Below are 16,794 nucleotides of genomic sequence, written 5' to 3'. Positions count from 1 at the left end.
GAGGAACGCTAGTTGCAATCATAAGCAGGTGTAGTAAAAGGGAAACGGGTAGGATGCATGGTAACTGCTAGACAGGAATTGATTGCATTAATTGGTATGCCAATATTTAAGCTTGTTACATCCACCATTGCTTAGGATGATGCCTAACAGGTCCAGCTGATCAATGGAACCAATAAAGGCTTCATCCATTAATGAGGAATGTGGTAATTAATGTTATCCCTAAACCAATTACCTCAGGCAGTGCATCTTCAGGAGAGCCTGGCAAATAGTCCAACTAGGTTATCTCTGTTATACTCTTGGCAATTTTCACATGCATAGTCTTTAGTGAACTCTGAGTTACATGGCTGTAAAGCTGTAATCTTTCCCAGAGTGTTCACAGCATTTAAAACAAAATGTGAAGCAATGCTGGAGGTTATCAGCCAAATTAGAATTGTTTTTCTGAAAACAATCCTCCTAAATAATACATTGAAGAAATGCTAACTCATCTCTTGAAATCAGTTAAACCTGTTTAATTCATTGTCTAGCCAAATCATATTAATCTTATTTGTGTTTTGAGGAGAATTGAAGTGAAGTTGTGGTTGGATCCTCTTCTTCATCTCAGGCTTTTTTTTTTCTAGTTTTCCTTACCATTATGTGAAACCTCCAGCTGATGAGCAGGGTTTTAAATGCCACCTTGTTGTCAGAGAACACAAAAAACGTAGTCACCCTTATTGTGTTTGCTCATTTCAATTATATGACATAGATAAAATAGAATTTAGATGTTCATAGCTTTGTCCATCCGCTTGATCAAACACTGCTACAACTGTAGCCGTTCTTGCTCTGCTGACGATCCAACTTTGGAAAGCAATTAAAGTTAAGTCAATACCAAAATCTGCTGTTTGCTATTTTCCTTTATCTATTTACTCTCCCTAAATGACTTTACAAGCACCACTCAAATTTATGATTTGTTGTATGCTTGCTCATTAACATGTGCTCATAAATGTACGTCTTAGTGGTGAAAGTCTTTAATGAACATATGGAAATACATTTTTTTATAGTGTTGCCATAAAACAGGAAACTAAACTATGTGTTAAATAATGACTTATTAGTTCAGACAAGCCCGTTAGACCAAAATCCAGTTTATCTAATGGGTGTTGCAGAAGTGCAGAAAGGTCCATCTGTCTCTCTGGCCATTATCTAAAGCCTTAATCGGGACTTACAGCAGGGCAGGCTAAATAAACAGTAAGTAAGTTGTCTTGGGTGGAGGAACGTCAATGCCTGCAACTTGCTCAAGCCTTCCCTTTGAATGGTTCTGTATTGACCCCTCAGGACCCCTTGAGAATACCCTAATTGAAAATTAATATCGAATCAATGCAGCTGGCCATTTGCATATTGATTATAAACATCCAGGAAGGCACCAAGTATGTCTGGGATCAATAGGGCCCTTCTGCAGCAGGCCGAGAACACTACATCACATGGCAGCTGCCTGCTCCTGAGGTTAATGACTGCTGCTTGTTAAGGAGTTCTTGTCAGGTAGAATCCAGCTGTGGGGTCTTTTGGCCAAAGATGGCAGTGGTTTAACTGTGAATGAAGTACACTTTAATAAAAGCTTACTGAGATGGAAAATCTAACTCATTCTTTAAATATCCTAGTGATGCATCTTTGGTGTTGTCAAACTTTGTAGTGTCTGTTGTGTGTTTTGGCCTTGGTACGTTATTGCTAAATCCTGATCACTCTACGAAACAAACCCTAAAGATTTATCTCTCTCTCTCGATTTGTATGTGTTTATGTGTGTGTAAAAGATGAAGAAGCTGATAAAGCTGATAACACTAACTTCCTCCAGCCTATAAGGAAAATGAAAATAATGTTGGGAAGATCAAAAGAAACTTTTAGTTTTCACATGTTGAAGATACACTCACCTGCCACTTTATTAGGTACACCTTGCTAGTACCGGGTTGGACCCCCTTTTCCCTTCAGAGCTGCCTTAATCCTTCGTGGCATAGATTCAACAAAGTACTGGAAACATTCCTCAGAGAGTTTTTTCCATATTGACATGACACAGATGCTGCAGATTTGTCGGCTGCACATCCATGATGCAAATCTCCTGTTCCACCACATCCCAAAGATGCTCTATTGGATTGAGATCTGGTGACTGTGGAGGCCATTTGAGTACAGTAAACTCATGTCATGTTCAAGAAACCAGTCTGAGATGATTCGTGCTTTATGACATGGCGCGTTATCCTGCTGGAAGTAACCATCAGAAGATGGGTACACTGTGGTCATAAAGGGATGGGCATGGTCAGCAGCAATACTCAGGTAGGCTGTGGCATTGACACGATTTTCAGTTGGTACTAAGGGGCCCAAAGTGTGCCAAGAAAATATCCCCCAATCTTCTGTTGCCCATTTTTGGTGAGCCTGTGCAAATTGTAGCCTCAGTTTCCTGTTCTTAGCTGACAGAAGTTGCACCCAGTGTGGTCTTCTGCTGCTGTAGCCCGTCCACCTCAAGATTCAATGTGTTGTGCGTTCAGTGATGCTCTTCTGCATGCCTGGCTTGTAACGAGTGGTTATTTGAGTTACTGTTGCCTTTCTATCACCTCGAACCAGCCTGGGCTATTTTCTCGTTTTTCACACCATTCTTTGTAAACCCTAGAAATGGTTGTGCGTGAAAATCCCAGTAACTGAGCAGATTGTGAAATACTCAGACCGGCCCGTCTGGCACCAACAACCATGCCACGCTCAAAATTGCTTAAATCACCTTTCTTTCCCATTCTGATGCTCGGTTTGAACTGCAGCAGATTGTCTTGACCATGTCTACATGCCTAAATGCATTGAGTTGCTGCCATGTGATTGGCTGATCAGAAATTTGCATTACCAAGATGGACAGGTGTACCTAATAAAGTGGCCGGTGAGTGTATGTTAAAAAGTGAAGGCAGGAGCTGATTAATCCAAAAACGCATTAAAGCAAACAGTGACGATGATGGCAGATATCTGTACCAAACTGTCTTGAACTTTAAATTACACAGTGCATCCCAGCCATACTTGACTGGCTGGGTTAGTGGCAACACTGAAGCCTGCTTAAAACGGGTGATTCTGTCAAACCACAGGTGCCAGCGGACCTGGTGTGAAACACATGTTAGAGCAGCTTATGCTCCAGTCTATGAAAGACAAGGTGTTGAATTAATTTCTCTGTGCAGTTTATGTCCACTGTTCCCTTGCTATAGCTCACCCCCCTCCAGCCCAGCCCCATGCTCTGCAGTGGGAGATGGGGTCTGGTAGCCAAGAATGGAGTGTTGGGCCCAGAAACCCAGGCTGCATCTGATTGCTTCATTACAGGCCCTTTCATTGACTTGGTTGCACTGAACTGATGAACTGAGGCTGTGGACTAGAGCACATAATGGGAAGAAATGAATTCTTATCACAGCCTTCTCAGGAGGCCACCGGGCCTGGCTTGAGCCAACAGAAACCATGGCTGAATGAAGACAACGGATCTGTATCGGTGCCTATTCATAAACTAGAGACAGGACTGAGGCTGAGAGCATGTTGGAGCGTTACGATGTTGGATCAGTACACAGAGGAGGAACCACAAATCCACAGAGAGCCATATTATCATAGGCAGGGTGTTTTAATGATTAGTTTAGTGATTAGTGTTTGCTTTCTCCTGGTAACTGACACCCTCAGCATAACATTTTTTCAATTGTTTACTCCAGCAGTTCTCCAGAGACAGCCCTTTGCTAGTTAGAGGCCCTGCCTTTAGGCTCTATAGTTGGAACAAAACGCCAACCAGTGAGATGAATAATTAAATTTGTACCTTATTGGGTTCTCACCCCCAGCTCTCAAACCTTTTGCTAATGAGTGAAAAGAGTCTTCTGCTGTGAGGACAATAACAGCTCTTATTATATTGAAAAAAACTACAAAAGCAACACTAACAACTATATGCACATGCAATAAAAATGCAAGATGTGGTAAAACATGGTACCAATTTAGCAGAAGTCTCTGTAGGGGAGAGGTTGTTAATTCCCTGACCATGCCTCTGAGAGGGTATGAACTTTACCTCCCAGATCTACTCATTTCCATAAGTCTGTGCTCAGTCAGCATTAAACAGAGTGGGGGCTGGACTGGAAGGGCTGGTATACTATGGGTACTTAGTAAAGCTCAGAACACCAATGGTTCTCTGTAAAAGTTAACGTTACCTTAAATAATGTGTTGTATCATTCTAATGTTTTGCAAACATGCACAACTCAGAAATCCACTGAGAGTAGAGTTGGCTGGCACGTTCCTGAGAGTGCGTTCTGATCTGTCCTCTTTACGCCCGCTGCCAACCCCCCACCCCACCAGTCCTACCTGTTCACTCAGCACAAATTGGATGCTGCAAAGCCATTTAATTGGCCTCTACTTCAGAATCCAAGGACATGTAAAATGTCTCTTTAATATCTGCTCCCCTACAGAGCTGTTCTCAGCTGTATTTTGGAAAAACTTTCTTTTTTTGCCAAGGCAGGGGTGTGTTAGAGCTTTTGGACATCAGACAGCCTTAAAACCCCCCAAAAAATCATTTGACCTCCATGATTGCCACTGGAGAGTTGAGGCTTTTTGGTAATTGGTAAATGATACAAGTGCAATATCAGACACTACAAGTTAGTTCATAGTTTGTTTTTTTTTCTCTTGAATATGGCCTGCATTTCAGTCACATCATCTGTTCCTATTTTGTCTTTCTTTCTTTCCTGCCTCGTCTTCTCCCTCTCCTGTGCCTGAGCCAAAGTTAACTGAGTTGCAGTGTTTGACTGTAATCACTCCAAGGCTCCTTCTCTGGAGAGCAGCACAGCGGGCAGCACAGTTCCACCCCTGTAGGAGGTTTCAGCTCTTTTTCTCAGATTTACAGCAAATTTGCTTGCATACAATCACATCTGTTTAAACTTAATAGCCTTATTTTATTGGATAATCCATCCTCTAATAATCAGATATAGTCTGTCTGTGGTTGCAAAGGGAGTCAGGTGAACTGTGCTTGCATTTATTATCAACTGTCATTCTCAGACATATTAAAAAAAACCTGAATGCTTTAACGCCTATGATTAGGTGAAGTATGATAAAAAATCTTTGTGCTGGAAAACAAAACAAATGTACTTGTGCTTGTGAGAAATACTGTTTCCAGCATATTAATGTAACATGTGTTCCTTAATTAAAACTGAAAGGTGTTTGTGTAATCAAATAAGTAAATGACTGAGGGAGAATTATGTGTAAGTAGATGACTACACGTGAATAAAGATGCTGCTAATTTCATGAGATTTGTTTTCATCACCGCTAGACTTTAGCAAAGGATTGTTAAGAAATGATCAGAGGCAAAGCACCGTATCTGAATGGACATTTAGTTGTGGTGTAGCTATGCCCTTATTAGTGCGGTATGGACTCCACTAGACCTCTGAAGGTGTGCTGTGGTATCTGGCACCAAGATGTTAGCAACAGATCCTTTGAGTCCTGTAAGTCGTGAGGTGGACAGATGCTTGATTGGGTGGAGCTCTGGGGAATTTGAAGGCTATGTTAACACGTTAGACTCTTTTTTATGTCCCTGATGCATTTCTGCTTTGTGGCAGGGTGCATTATTCTGCTTAAAAAGTCCAAAGACATAACTGAATACTGTTAGTCTGAAAGGTCTGAAACCATGCTTAGGTTGGTGCTACTTGTTAAAGTAACCGCCAAAAGGATAGTAGGACCTACGTTTCCCCAGCAGAACATTGTCCAAAGCATCAAACTGCCTGTACAGGCTTGCCATCTTCCCAAAGTGCACTCTGGTGCCACGTTTTCTTCCATTGGTTTCCGGTCCAGTTCTGATGCTCACATGCCCGTTGGCACTTGGTACTCTGACTGTCCTGCAACTATGCAGCCCCGTAGACAACAAACTTCATTGCACTGTGTATTCTTACACCTTCCAATTACAAGAAGTATTTATTTTTTATCAACAATTTGAACTACTATACAGGTCCTTCTCAAAAAATTAGCATATTGTGATAAAGTTCATTATTTTCTATAATGTAATGATGAAAATTTAACATTCATATATTTTAGATTCATTGCACACTAACTGAAATATTTCAGGTCTTTTATTGTCTTAATATGGATGATTTTGGCATACAGCTCATGAAAACCCAAAATTCCTATCTCACAAAATTAGCATATTTCATCCGACCAATAAAAGAAAAGTGTTTTTAATACAAAAAAACGTCAACCTTCAAATAATCATGTACAGTTATGCACTCAATACTTGGTTGGGAATCCTTTTGCAGAAATGACTGCTTCAATGCGGCGTGGCATGGAGGCAATCAGCCTGTGGCACTGAGGTCTTATGGAGGCCCAGGATGCTTCGATAGCGGCCTTTAGCTCATCCAGAGTGTTGGGTCTTGAGTCTCTCAACGTTCTCTTCACAATATCCCACAGATTCTCTATGGGGTTCAGGTCAGGAGAGTTGGCAGGCCAATTGAGCACAGTGATACCATGGTCAGTAAACCATTTACCAGTGGTGTTGGCACTGTGAGCAGGTGCCAGGTCGTGCTGAAAAATGAAATCTTCATCTCCATAAAGCTTTTCAGCAGATGGAAGCATGAAGTGCTCCAAAATCTCCTGATAGCTAGCTGCATTGACCCTGCCCTTGATAAAACACAGTGGACCAATACCAGCAGCTGACACGGCACCCCAGACCATCACTGACTGTGGGTACTTGACACTGGACTTCTGGCATTTTGGCATTTCCTTCTCCCCAGTCTTCCTCCAGACTCTGGCACCTTGATTTCCGAATGACATGCAGAATTTGCTTTCATCCAAAAAAAGTACTTTGGACCACTGAGCAACAGTCCAGTGCTGCTTCTCTGTAGCCCAGGACTGGGGAATGCGGCACCTGTAGCCCATTTCCTGCACACGCCTGTGCACGGTGGCTCTGGATGTTTCTACTCCAGACTCAGTCCACTGCTTCCGCAGGTCCCCCAAGGTCTGGAATCGGCCCTTCTCCACAATCTTCCTCAGGGTCCGGTCACCTCTTCTCATTGTGCAGCGTTTTCTGCCACACTTTTTCCTTCCCACAGACTTTCCACTGAGGTGCCTTGATACAGCACTCTGGGAACAGCCTATTCGTTCAGAAATTTATTTCTGTGTCTTACCCTCTTGCTTGAGGGTGTCAATAGTGGCCTTCTGGACAGCAGTCAGGTCGGCAGTCTTACCCATGATTGGGGTTTTGAGTGATGAACCAGGCTGGGAGTTTTAAAGGCCTCAGGAATCTTTTGCAGGTGTTTAGAGTTAACTCGTTGATTCAGATGATTAGGTTCATAGCTCGTTTAGAGAGCCTTTTAATGATATGCTAATTTTGTGAGATAGGAATTTTGGGTTTTCATGAGCTGTATGCCAAAATCATCCATATTAAGACAATGAAAGACCTGAAATATTTCAGTTAGTGTGCAATGAATCTAAAATATATGAATGTTAAATTTTCATCATGACATTATGGAAAATAATGAACTTTATCACAATATGCTAATTTTTTGAGAAGGACCTGTAGCTCACCTGTAGGATCATGGCGCTTGAGCCAGTTTTTAATACCCTCATGCTTTTTAGAGCTGAGGCTACTCATGATCTGTTGCTAGTTTACCTCTCTTCCGTCATTGGACCATTTTTGACAGATACTGACCCCTGCAGACTGGAAGTATTCAACAAGAGCTGCAGTTTTGGAGAAGGTCTGAATCAGTCGCCTAGTCATCGTAATGTGGCCCTTGTCAAACTTGCTCAAATCCTGAGCCTTACTCATTGTTCTCGCTTATAACATATCACCTTTAAGAATAAAATGTTCACTTGCTGCCTAATATATCCTAGCCACTGCCAGCTGCCATGATCAGTAATTATTGTTATTGACTTCATCTGTCAATGGTCACAGTGTTATGCCCAATCGGTGATGATCAGTGTTGCTGTTGTTTCATTTAAGTTTGCAAGCCTACCAGTAATCTCTGTGTATCTGAGGGTTTAAAGCTGTTAAGTGTTTTTTTCATCAGCCTTTTTCAATCATGATGCTTCCTAAAATACACTTCTTTAAATGCATTTGCTATACCTGCAGTAAATAAATGGTTGGCTATTTTGTATTTATTTTAAGTAGAAAACAACCTACCTATTACACATTTATTGGTAGCAACATACAAGGTAATTACTATCACTTTGCTGCTTAGAGTAGAAATAAAGATTCCCTGAATTAAAAGGATCCTCAGACTAATTGTGTTGGATCTCGTACGGATATCTAGTTGTACATCGTTTGTAAGGACAAAATGCTGATCAGTTAGGAAGGCCTTTACAAGCCATGTCCTGAGTGTGTGTTTTGGGTCCGCTCTGCTGCCAGAGAGTCTGATAGCTCTTGAATTATTTATTTATCAGGCTGCTGGACGGTAGTCACAGCGACCTGGGCCCCTTAGCGGCTGTCTGGAGACATCCTCCCTCTGCATCGGCCATTAACGGACAGCGGAACGGGTGCTAATGAGCAGGGTGCACTGTGTGCACAGGACCAGAGTTTCTAACCTTCCAATTTTTTGTTCCTTTAACACACAGACCTGCCCTGGTGAATAAAGACAAAGATTTGCAAAGATCTGAGTGCAGAACTTTTTAATTAGGTAAAAAAATGAGGTTAGCAGAAGAAAAAGATTGGGGGAATAAAGAAAGATAGAAACAACCAGCCGTTTTCCTATTAAGGCAAAATGTCAAGCGCAGTGCTGGAGCAATAGTCTGTGTGTATCCCATTGTTGTCCTCCCTGACATTGAAGGCTAATTTTTCATGGTTATTTGAACTGGAAAATGAAAGAGAGGTTTGTGATTATTTCCTATAAATGACAACACAATCGCATTACGCTTCAGTACAAACACAGAGGATATTGCCTTTTCATATTTCATGTGAAAGTAATGGATGGGCTATGCAAAGAGGAACAGAAAGAAAGACAAATGGTAAAAGAAAGCTCCCTATGTTTGATTTCTGTTAGAAACTGAATAGATGGAGGTAGAGAGAGCTTTTATTTTTTTTCTCCTTTGCCCAATATGTGGCTGCTTTCTCTGGATGTGTTATAGTGCCTCTGCGGTGTAATCATTGGATTTCTTTAGCAATTAGCTATGAGTAACCAGCCAGTTGGTATTAAGAAGAAAAGTTTCCCTGCTTATTCACTAAGCTATCCTCGTGTGGTTTCTCCAGCCATAAATGTATAGCGGCATGATGTAACAAACAGAAATAAGTGTAATAAATTAATAAATAAGATGAAACACATCACACCTTTCTCCACCTTTCCTTTCTACTAACAAAAAACTTCTGAACTCAGCAGGCCGCTCGACCTTTTAGAGCAAACATGCTACCCTACATTTTAGATTTCAAATAAAATTGATTAGCAAAATTGGTATTCATAACCTTGTTGAATTCTGTTTTATCTCTGCGTACGCTTTCATAAACAAACAGACGGTCAAGCTCAGGGCTTTGGATGGAAACGGTAGGCAATATGACCACAGAGGAGGATGGCAAACCCGCCTACTCTCGGGAGGCGTGCTGAGAAATATGTTTGTGGACTTTAAGTTTACAAAGATTTGAAGAACTGAGAGGAGTGGGGTGGGGGGGTCTTCTACCAGCAGGACTTATTTAAATAGGACTCATGTGGGAGCTATAGGCCGGACTCCAAGCACGTGCAGATGTAGGGGCTGCATACATCCCGCCATGGCAACATTGATTTTCTGAGCTAATACCACCACAGAACAGTCCACAGGCAGATGGAAGCACTACAAAGATATGTAAATGGTGCATTCGATAAATCGACAGACAGAGATCTTTTTCAGACAGTTCACTGTTCTGGTCTGCAGTGCCTAAAAGGAGAGATAAACAGATAAGTACCTGTTAATGGACATAGATATACACAAGTGTGCACACATATGTGAAACATAGGGGGACATGCCTGCTACCTGGAAAAACTTGGATCAATGGGAGAATTTCATGTTAAGCAAAAGTGCTTCAAAAAAGCCCATGAAATAAGTGCTTGGACCATTCAGGATTATCTTTTCATATGAAAAGGCCTTTTAAAGTGTCAGGCTACATTTTGTAATTTTCAAGGCTTTCCTTAAGAAAGCTTTTTGTGCTACATCTTTGTATAATAAAAAACAAACTCTGGGTATAGTCACTTTCAGTGCACTTATTAGTTAGATATGAAACAAAAGCTGCTGGGTGTATGTCATATATAATAGATGTGGGCTGTCTTGTTAAGCCCAGCAGGCTGTATGTGGCTGCGTCTCTGCGGAGAAAGGCTCTGAAGCTTACTATACCTGGTAATTAAAGAGAGTTTGTGGCAAAAGCCAAACATCAGGAGAGATGAGCTATGCACAGAAGAGTTGTGACAGTTTCAGGTTATGTGATTTTTGTGTGTCCCTTTTCGCCAAATGAAAAATCAATAAATTTTCCGGGTTATACATATTCAGAATGTCCACCGTGCTTCCGCCCTGATGGAGAGAGGGGCCGGTGCGGTGGGGGCTGAGTTGGGAGTCGGGTAGGGAGGACGGGGGCTAGAGTGTTCGCCTGTCATAACTGTACCATTGCATTTTCCAAGCCACTGGTGAATATTTCAGAGTTGATGTGATTGCCCTTCATGACAGCGGTATTGCCTTTTTATTTTTCATCTATCCCCCCTGTCCATGTTGTGCTTGGCCCCTTTGAATTGCTACAATCAAAGTAGGGGGTCTGTAGTTTCAGCTTGAGGAAAATGAAGAAAAAAAGACACATCAACAAAAAGAGGTTGATTTAAAAGCAGGCAGAAGTGGAAGATGATAAGCATAAATGCATAGTTAGGCGAGGGGGGTGTAGAAACGGGGGATGGCTTGCTGTACTGAGTAACTAAAGAGGCAGAGTGACTCTTTGTGCAGGACAACGTCCCCGTAGGCGGAGTAGATAGGAGAGTATTGCCCGATGATGCTTTTGTCCCTTATCCAGGCTTTTAGCCTGTCGTCCTAGCAGGGAAAAGGAAAGTGTACAGCCTCCATCTCCCATTGTGGACATAATATGTGTTAGTTAGCAGCCATCATCTTAGGCATTCAACAAAGTCAGGGTTGTGTGTGTATTGTGTGTATCAGATGGGGCAGAAGAGTGAGCAGTCCTTGAATGCTCAGTCCCCGTGAACAACCACATTAACCTAGATCCTCCTCGCCTTCATCACCTGAGTAAAACACAAAAGACAAAAGAACTGGAGCAGCACTCTTTATTTTATTTGTAATGTGTCTAAACATGTCATTATTGCAAGTAGTATTTCTAATTAGAAGTGTTTCCCATGAGATAACACATTAGGGAAAATAGTTTTAATTGACTGAAGTATCAAGAGTATAAAAAAAAGCTAAATTAGCTGCTTTAAGAACGTTTTTTATCTATTTTTTTTCTCCCATAACAGAAAAATATTGACTTTGAGATGCAAGGGGAATCAGAATGAGGACATACATAGGTTGTGACGATCATATACCAAAGAAAAAGTTGTGGTTCAAATAAGGAGGAGTTTCTGATATGCTTCTATGGCAGCTTCTAAGGCTGTCTGTGATTAACTTGCTGTTTAAAGTATTTTTCTTAGTTATTAGCTGCCCCAACTCTGTACCCCTCCTCCACCCTTCACCTTCGCCTCCCTTGCCCTTGCACCTTTTCGTCCAGTGAAGACACAAAGTATTCATTCATATTTAGATCCTGAGGTCGGAGCAGGGTCAGCAGGGAGAGGCCGACGAGTCCCCCCTTAGACAGGTCAGGAATCTAACACGTAACTCTGACCAACAGTACTGAGGTAGCCTTACTCTTCTTTCCTTTCAAAACCGTGACTCTGTGTGGGAGAGCAGGGAGAAAGGGCATATGTAAATGAAGCATAGAGACAAAATAGGCTTTCATTTTGCATGAGCCAGTTTGCCTCCCTTTTGGTGCGTTTTCTGAAATATTATTACACCGTTGGGTTTTTTAATTTGTTGAAAATAATATTACTTTCATTTTGAATTGAATTTTCAATTCTCATACATATCAGTTTGAGTGTTTTGACAGCCAATTTTCAATACAATGTTTCCGTTTTTAATGTAGTTTTATTTCAGCTTTAAGGAATATAATGCAAGTTACCTTTATTGTCTTTGATAACGTCACATTACTGTTTAAGCTAAACCCATTTTTTCTCTGGCTAGGTTTTGGTCATGTTTTTATCAATTGCAGGTTTTTTGAGGTGCACCGTGTGGAGACTCAAGGAGAGAGCTTCTAAGAGTGTTAGGAGGGTGTGGTGGTGGTAGCGAGAGTTGGGAGGGTTTTCCTGTTTGTTTTGCTTTTGAAGAGGCAGGGGGGTCCTGTGTACGGAGTGCAGAGGTGCTGATATGAGGAGCGGACAATGCATGAAAGCCCTCAGCATGGGTCCTGTGTCTCATTGTCCCATGGTACCTCCTGTCACTTTCATTTTGCACCCTCTAGTCCAGAGTCAGGCCAACTTTAATACAAGGTAGGGGAGTACTGGGTGATGGGGAGGCAGAGGGGGATGCTTAAAAGACGAAGTAGGGGAGAAAGATGGAGTCTGTGAAGTGTGAAATAAGATTGCTTTTTATCCAACAGAACAACGCTAAGGAAAGGAAGCTGTCCACCCTGGGATAAAGCATGGGGGGCACACACCTCCCTGATTTACAGTATAGCCCTGTGACACCTGGTTAAAACTGACAACAGCAGTTTTGATAATGAGAGTAATGAGGGCTTAGAGACAGAGCAACAACCAAAAGGAGGCAGAACACAACCCTCTTTCCAAGAACTCAGGAGCCCAGGAGAGGAAGAAGCTTAGCTCATCCTTCACAGTGGTGATCTAGGATACCTGTACGTCGAGCTGCACCAGACATTAATGTTTTTGTCTGAGAACTGAATACGCAACGGAAAATAGTTTGAAAACCACCGTAACCGTTTTCAGGTGGGACTGCTGTTCTGCACTTTAAAAAGGCAGTTACCATCATAGCGGTATGTTCAGCTGAGGCCGCGGACGAAGGAGGAGCCTGACCCAGTGAAAGATATCCAGAGTGACTATTAATACTTGCTGCTGCTACAGTCTGGGAAGGAATACTGGAAAGTGCAGTGGTTACCATCAATTATTTATTAGGCCGTTTGTGCTTGTCAGTCTGATTAGCATTAGTGTAATCACTGCTCTTCGGGGGGAAAAGGAAGACCGCTCTCTCTCATCTAAAGGTAATCTTTACATTCTCAGTGTTTCATCTTCACCGGACAGCTTTTGCATAGCATCTGCTTTTGTCATCTCCACATATTTCTCCCCTTTTTCCTTTCCCCATGTGTTTCTGTCTGATGCTGCTCGACCCCTTCCCCCTGCATGTCATTAATGTGTGCAAGCAAGTTCCTCTCTCCCAGCTTGTATAGAGTGACACCTATGGGTCTGAACAGGCCTTTGCAGTCACTGGCAAGGAAGAAAAAAATTCATAAGGGGAAGGCTGCAAAGCGCCTGGATCATGTCTGTCTGTGTGTGTGTGTCTGTGCGCGCGAGTGTGTGTCTGTCTGGGAGATACTGGAAAAGAGAGCACATGAACTGTCCCCACTGACTGACTGGCAAAGCAGGGCTGAAATTTATATGCTCAGAACAGATGAGTTTAATCTTTGTACCGGCAATGGGCTTATTCAGCTTGCATGATTAGATTAATGGAACTGTTTCATATCATTGTATTAGAATGGTTAATGAAGACAATTAATTAGAAGACAACCTTGAGGCTATTGTCCTTTACATCTTTCAAATTTGGGTTAGAAATGGCCTGCTGCCATTGCTGTGAGTGTTTCTCCTAATCTATTTCCAGAATTAATCTGCAGCTGCAGTTTTAGTGTCTCTTCCATTTGCATCCTACTCTTAGGCCACTCGTGACCTTTCATTAATTAAAGTCGACCTAGCTTTAATCATTCTGTAATGCGGTTGTAGATGAGACCAGAAATGGGCAAAACCATTTGCAGCTTAGATTTGTGAAAACGCTGCTGGAAACATACATCTGCATTTCAGTATAAATTATGCATGAAACTCTGTGTTGTGCAGGCTCAAATTGTCATGCATGTTGATTAAACATCTTGATAAAGCAGAATAAAATACATGATGGGGGAAGAAACATTCGTACACATATGTGCAGATAACGTGTTTGTGCTCAGTTTTGGGGGAGGTTACAAGAAAGCCAAATAGCTTTAGAATGTAGGCTGCCTATCACAGTAATGTTTGAGAACAAAGTAAGTATTGATGTGTGGGTGGGGAATTAGTCTCACTACATGTGTCACATAGCAGGAAAATGACACCTTGCCCCATTTTTAAAGGTTAAAAAATGTACCTGGGGATTATTTTGTAATCTGAGCACCTATGCAGCTGTACAGTATCCTAATTCTCATGCAGCTGTGAAGAATTTTGCAGGCAGAAGATAGAAGGGATTTTAGCAATCTGCAGAAAGTCTTGGACTCTTCTCGGGAACATGTGGTATCATTTTCAGCAGCCAGGAATGTGCTGGATAGAATTTAAATGTTTTACAATTTAAAGAAAAAGAAAAATTATCTTTATAATAAGTAACTCTTTTCTTGGTATCAGCCTTCCCTTTTAAACATCATTATTTAAACCCTGCATCAATGGATTGGCTTTTACCAGTAATGTTTTACAGCAAAATCTATACACTTCTCACTCCTCTCAGACAGCTGTTTCCTACAATAACTGTGTTGACAAGCTTGGAGTGGATGGAGCTGCTCCTGTCTGGTTGGGAATATAAAAAGGTGTTTTCCATTCTATTATTGCCTTTTTTTGTTTTTTTTTTATAAAATAGTTTTTGTATGCAAAGAAACATCATTTGTATATAAAATTATAATTCGTTGGAATAATGAAACTGTGTTTAATTGAAGATGTACAGACAGCACATAGAAAACGATCAAATAATATTATGTATCTCAGTTATGAACCTGACTTAAATATGTAGGTTTGTTGATGAGCAGAACTGTTCTCTAACTGAGGGAATTAAAAGGGAGCGATGAGGGACAATGTAACGTCATAAAAGTGGTTTTGGCTCGTGGTATTCCTGTGGTGAGCTCAGACTAGATGCACAATGACTGCAGGGCTGAATACTTGACCAGGATATTTCAGTAGCTGTTGTAGTTTTGTCAATACATCAATAGCTCATAGAGTAGAGACCGAGGCATGAAAGCATTTTCAAAAGAGCATTTAAGTACATTTGCTGAGAATTAGCTGACTTGTGTAATAACTGATAAAGCCTATCGACTGCGGCCTAGTTTACTGTTGTCCAATCAATGCTGTTGCATGTAAGTCTCTCTACTTTTAAACAAACTTAACAGGCAGTGGGGATGTTCATAGGGCACTGGAGGGAAATAAACATGATTGATGCACTTTTTATTATCTCTTTTTGCTATCTTTTCCTCTGTGTGTTACTTACAAATGGAGTTATTGGATATCCATTGTTTGGAGTTCGACGCTCCTAAATGGCCCTGATATATCGAGCTGAGGCTTTTAAGGTGGTTACAGGGGATTTCTGACTTTGACTTGGCATAAAAATACATTGAATTGTAGGCCTGAAAGTTTTAAATATTTATGATTTTTTTATAGTAAAATAACAGAAGACAAATTGGGTTATTGTTATTGGTTTGTAATCTAGCAGATTGCTGCAGGGGACAGTAAAATATACATGAGGTAGAATTGGATTTGATATAAGGTCTATTTCTTGAAGGATATAGTTATTTTTCCATTGGCTAGGACACATGTATTTTTGTTTTTTATTTTGCAATTTTATATCCCTGCTAAATAAGAAAAAATATTATTTCCTTTATGAATCAATATTTGTTTTCCTCTTCCCTCATGATTCAACTCTGATTTAATAATTCAACCTGACTAAATATTACAGTGTTATCAGATGGTACAGTAATAGAAAGCAGGTGCTGTCCTCTTTGTCTGCTAGCCTTGCAACTATGTGTCAGCAAATGTAATCGTTGCTAGCTCCTATAGAAAAAAAAATGCTACCGTCCCTTTAAGTGCTTCCACCAATTCTGATGGCGTAGTGATTTACATATCCCGGTCTCCTTCCCCCTTCAGGAGAGCTGAGCGAGGATGTGGAGGCTGCTAGTGAGACCACCACAGACCAGGAGGACCAAACCAAAAACAGAGAAAGTGGGGGGGAGAAGGAGCTCACCAAAGGGACAGGTAAGGCCAGGTTTCACACTTTTTTCAGGGAGCACTATACACAGGAGTTGCAGCCATGCTGCTGAGGGAGATAAACAATAGGCCTTTTGTCTAAGTAAATTAAGCCTACTTAAATAAAAATTTTTGTTTAAAAAATCTACGTCTGACCTCACTCTTTTAAAATGATCATATATAATATATAATAATACTGCATACTACAAAGTTCACTAGAAACAAAACAGATTGGTTAAGCTGTCAATATATGTAATAAGTTCACATGTTATGTGACCCTTGTTTTGTTTTTGCTCAATAGATGAGAAGGGCCTGTGTGCAAACTCCCATATTCTCAACTTTGTTGCACACAGAGTTAGACACTGACAATACTGAATGTATAGTGTTTTTCTCATAGCAGGATTGCTATTTCTATGTTCATCCGTTATGTTGTATGTCGGGGGTGTATCTTTAGAAGGGGCCTAGGCTCAGGTTAAGGTTCTGTTTTATTAATATCTTATATTTTTATTATTGTTAAATCCACATTAAATAACATATTTTAAATACATGCAGCGATTTTTGTCTTCTGGCAAAATAAGTTTGATGATTTTTCCAAAAATTTAATTGCATGATAATATTTACATAA

General features: G+C 41.0%; 1 protein-coding gene across 1 annotated transcript in view; it reads left to right on the top strand.

Annotated features, from left to right (window-relative positions):
* The window catches only part of zfhx3b (zinc finger homeobox 3b), a 104,728-nt gene that overhangs the window by 57,818 nt on the left and 30,116 nt on the right, over positions 1 to 16,794 (top strand). The window contains exon 5 of the mRNA XM_047362496.1: positions 16,071 to 16,178. Within this exon, the coding sequence (XP_047218452.1) occupies positions 16,071 to 16,178 (108 nt within the window). The remainder of the gene's footprint in view (positions 1 to 16,070; positions 16,179 to 16,794) is intronic.

This window comes from Girardinichthys multiradiatus, chromosome 4, assembly GCF_021462225.1.
Source record: "Girardinichthys multiradiatus isolate DD_20200921_A chromosome 4, DD_fGirMul_XY1, whole genome shotgun sequence".
In the NCBI taxonomy this organism is placed as follows: Eukaryota; Metazoa; Chordata; class Actinopteri; order Cyprinodontiformes; family Goodeidae; genus Girardinichthys; species Girardinichthys multiradiatus.
Note: the sequence above shows the minus strand (reverse complement) of the source record. Positions and strands in the feature narration are given on the sequence as shown.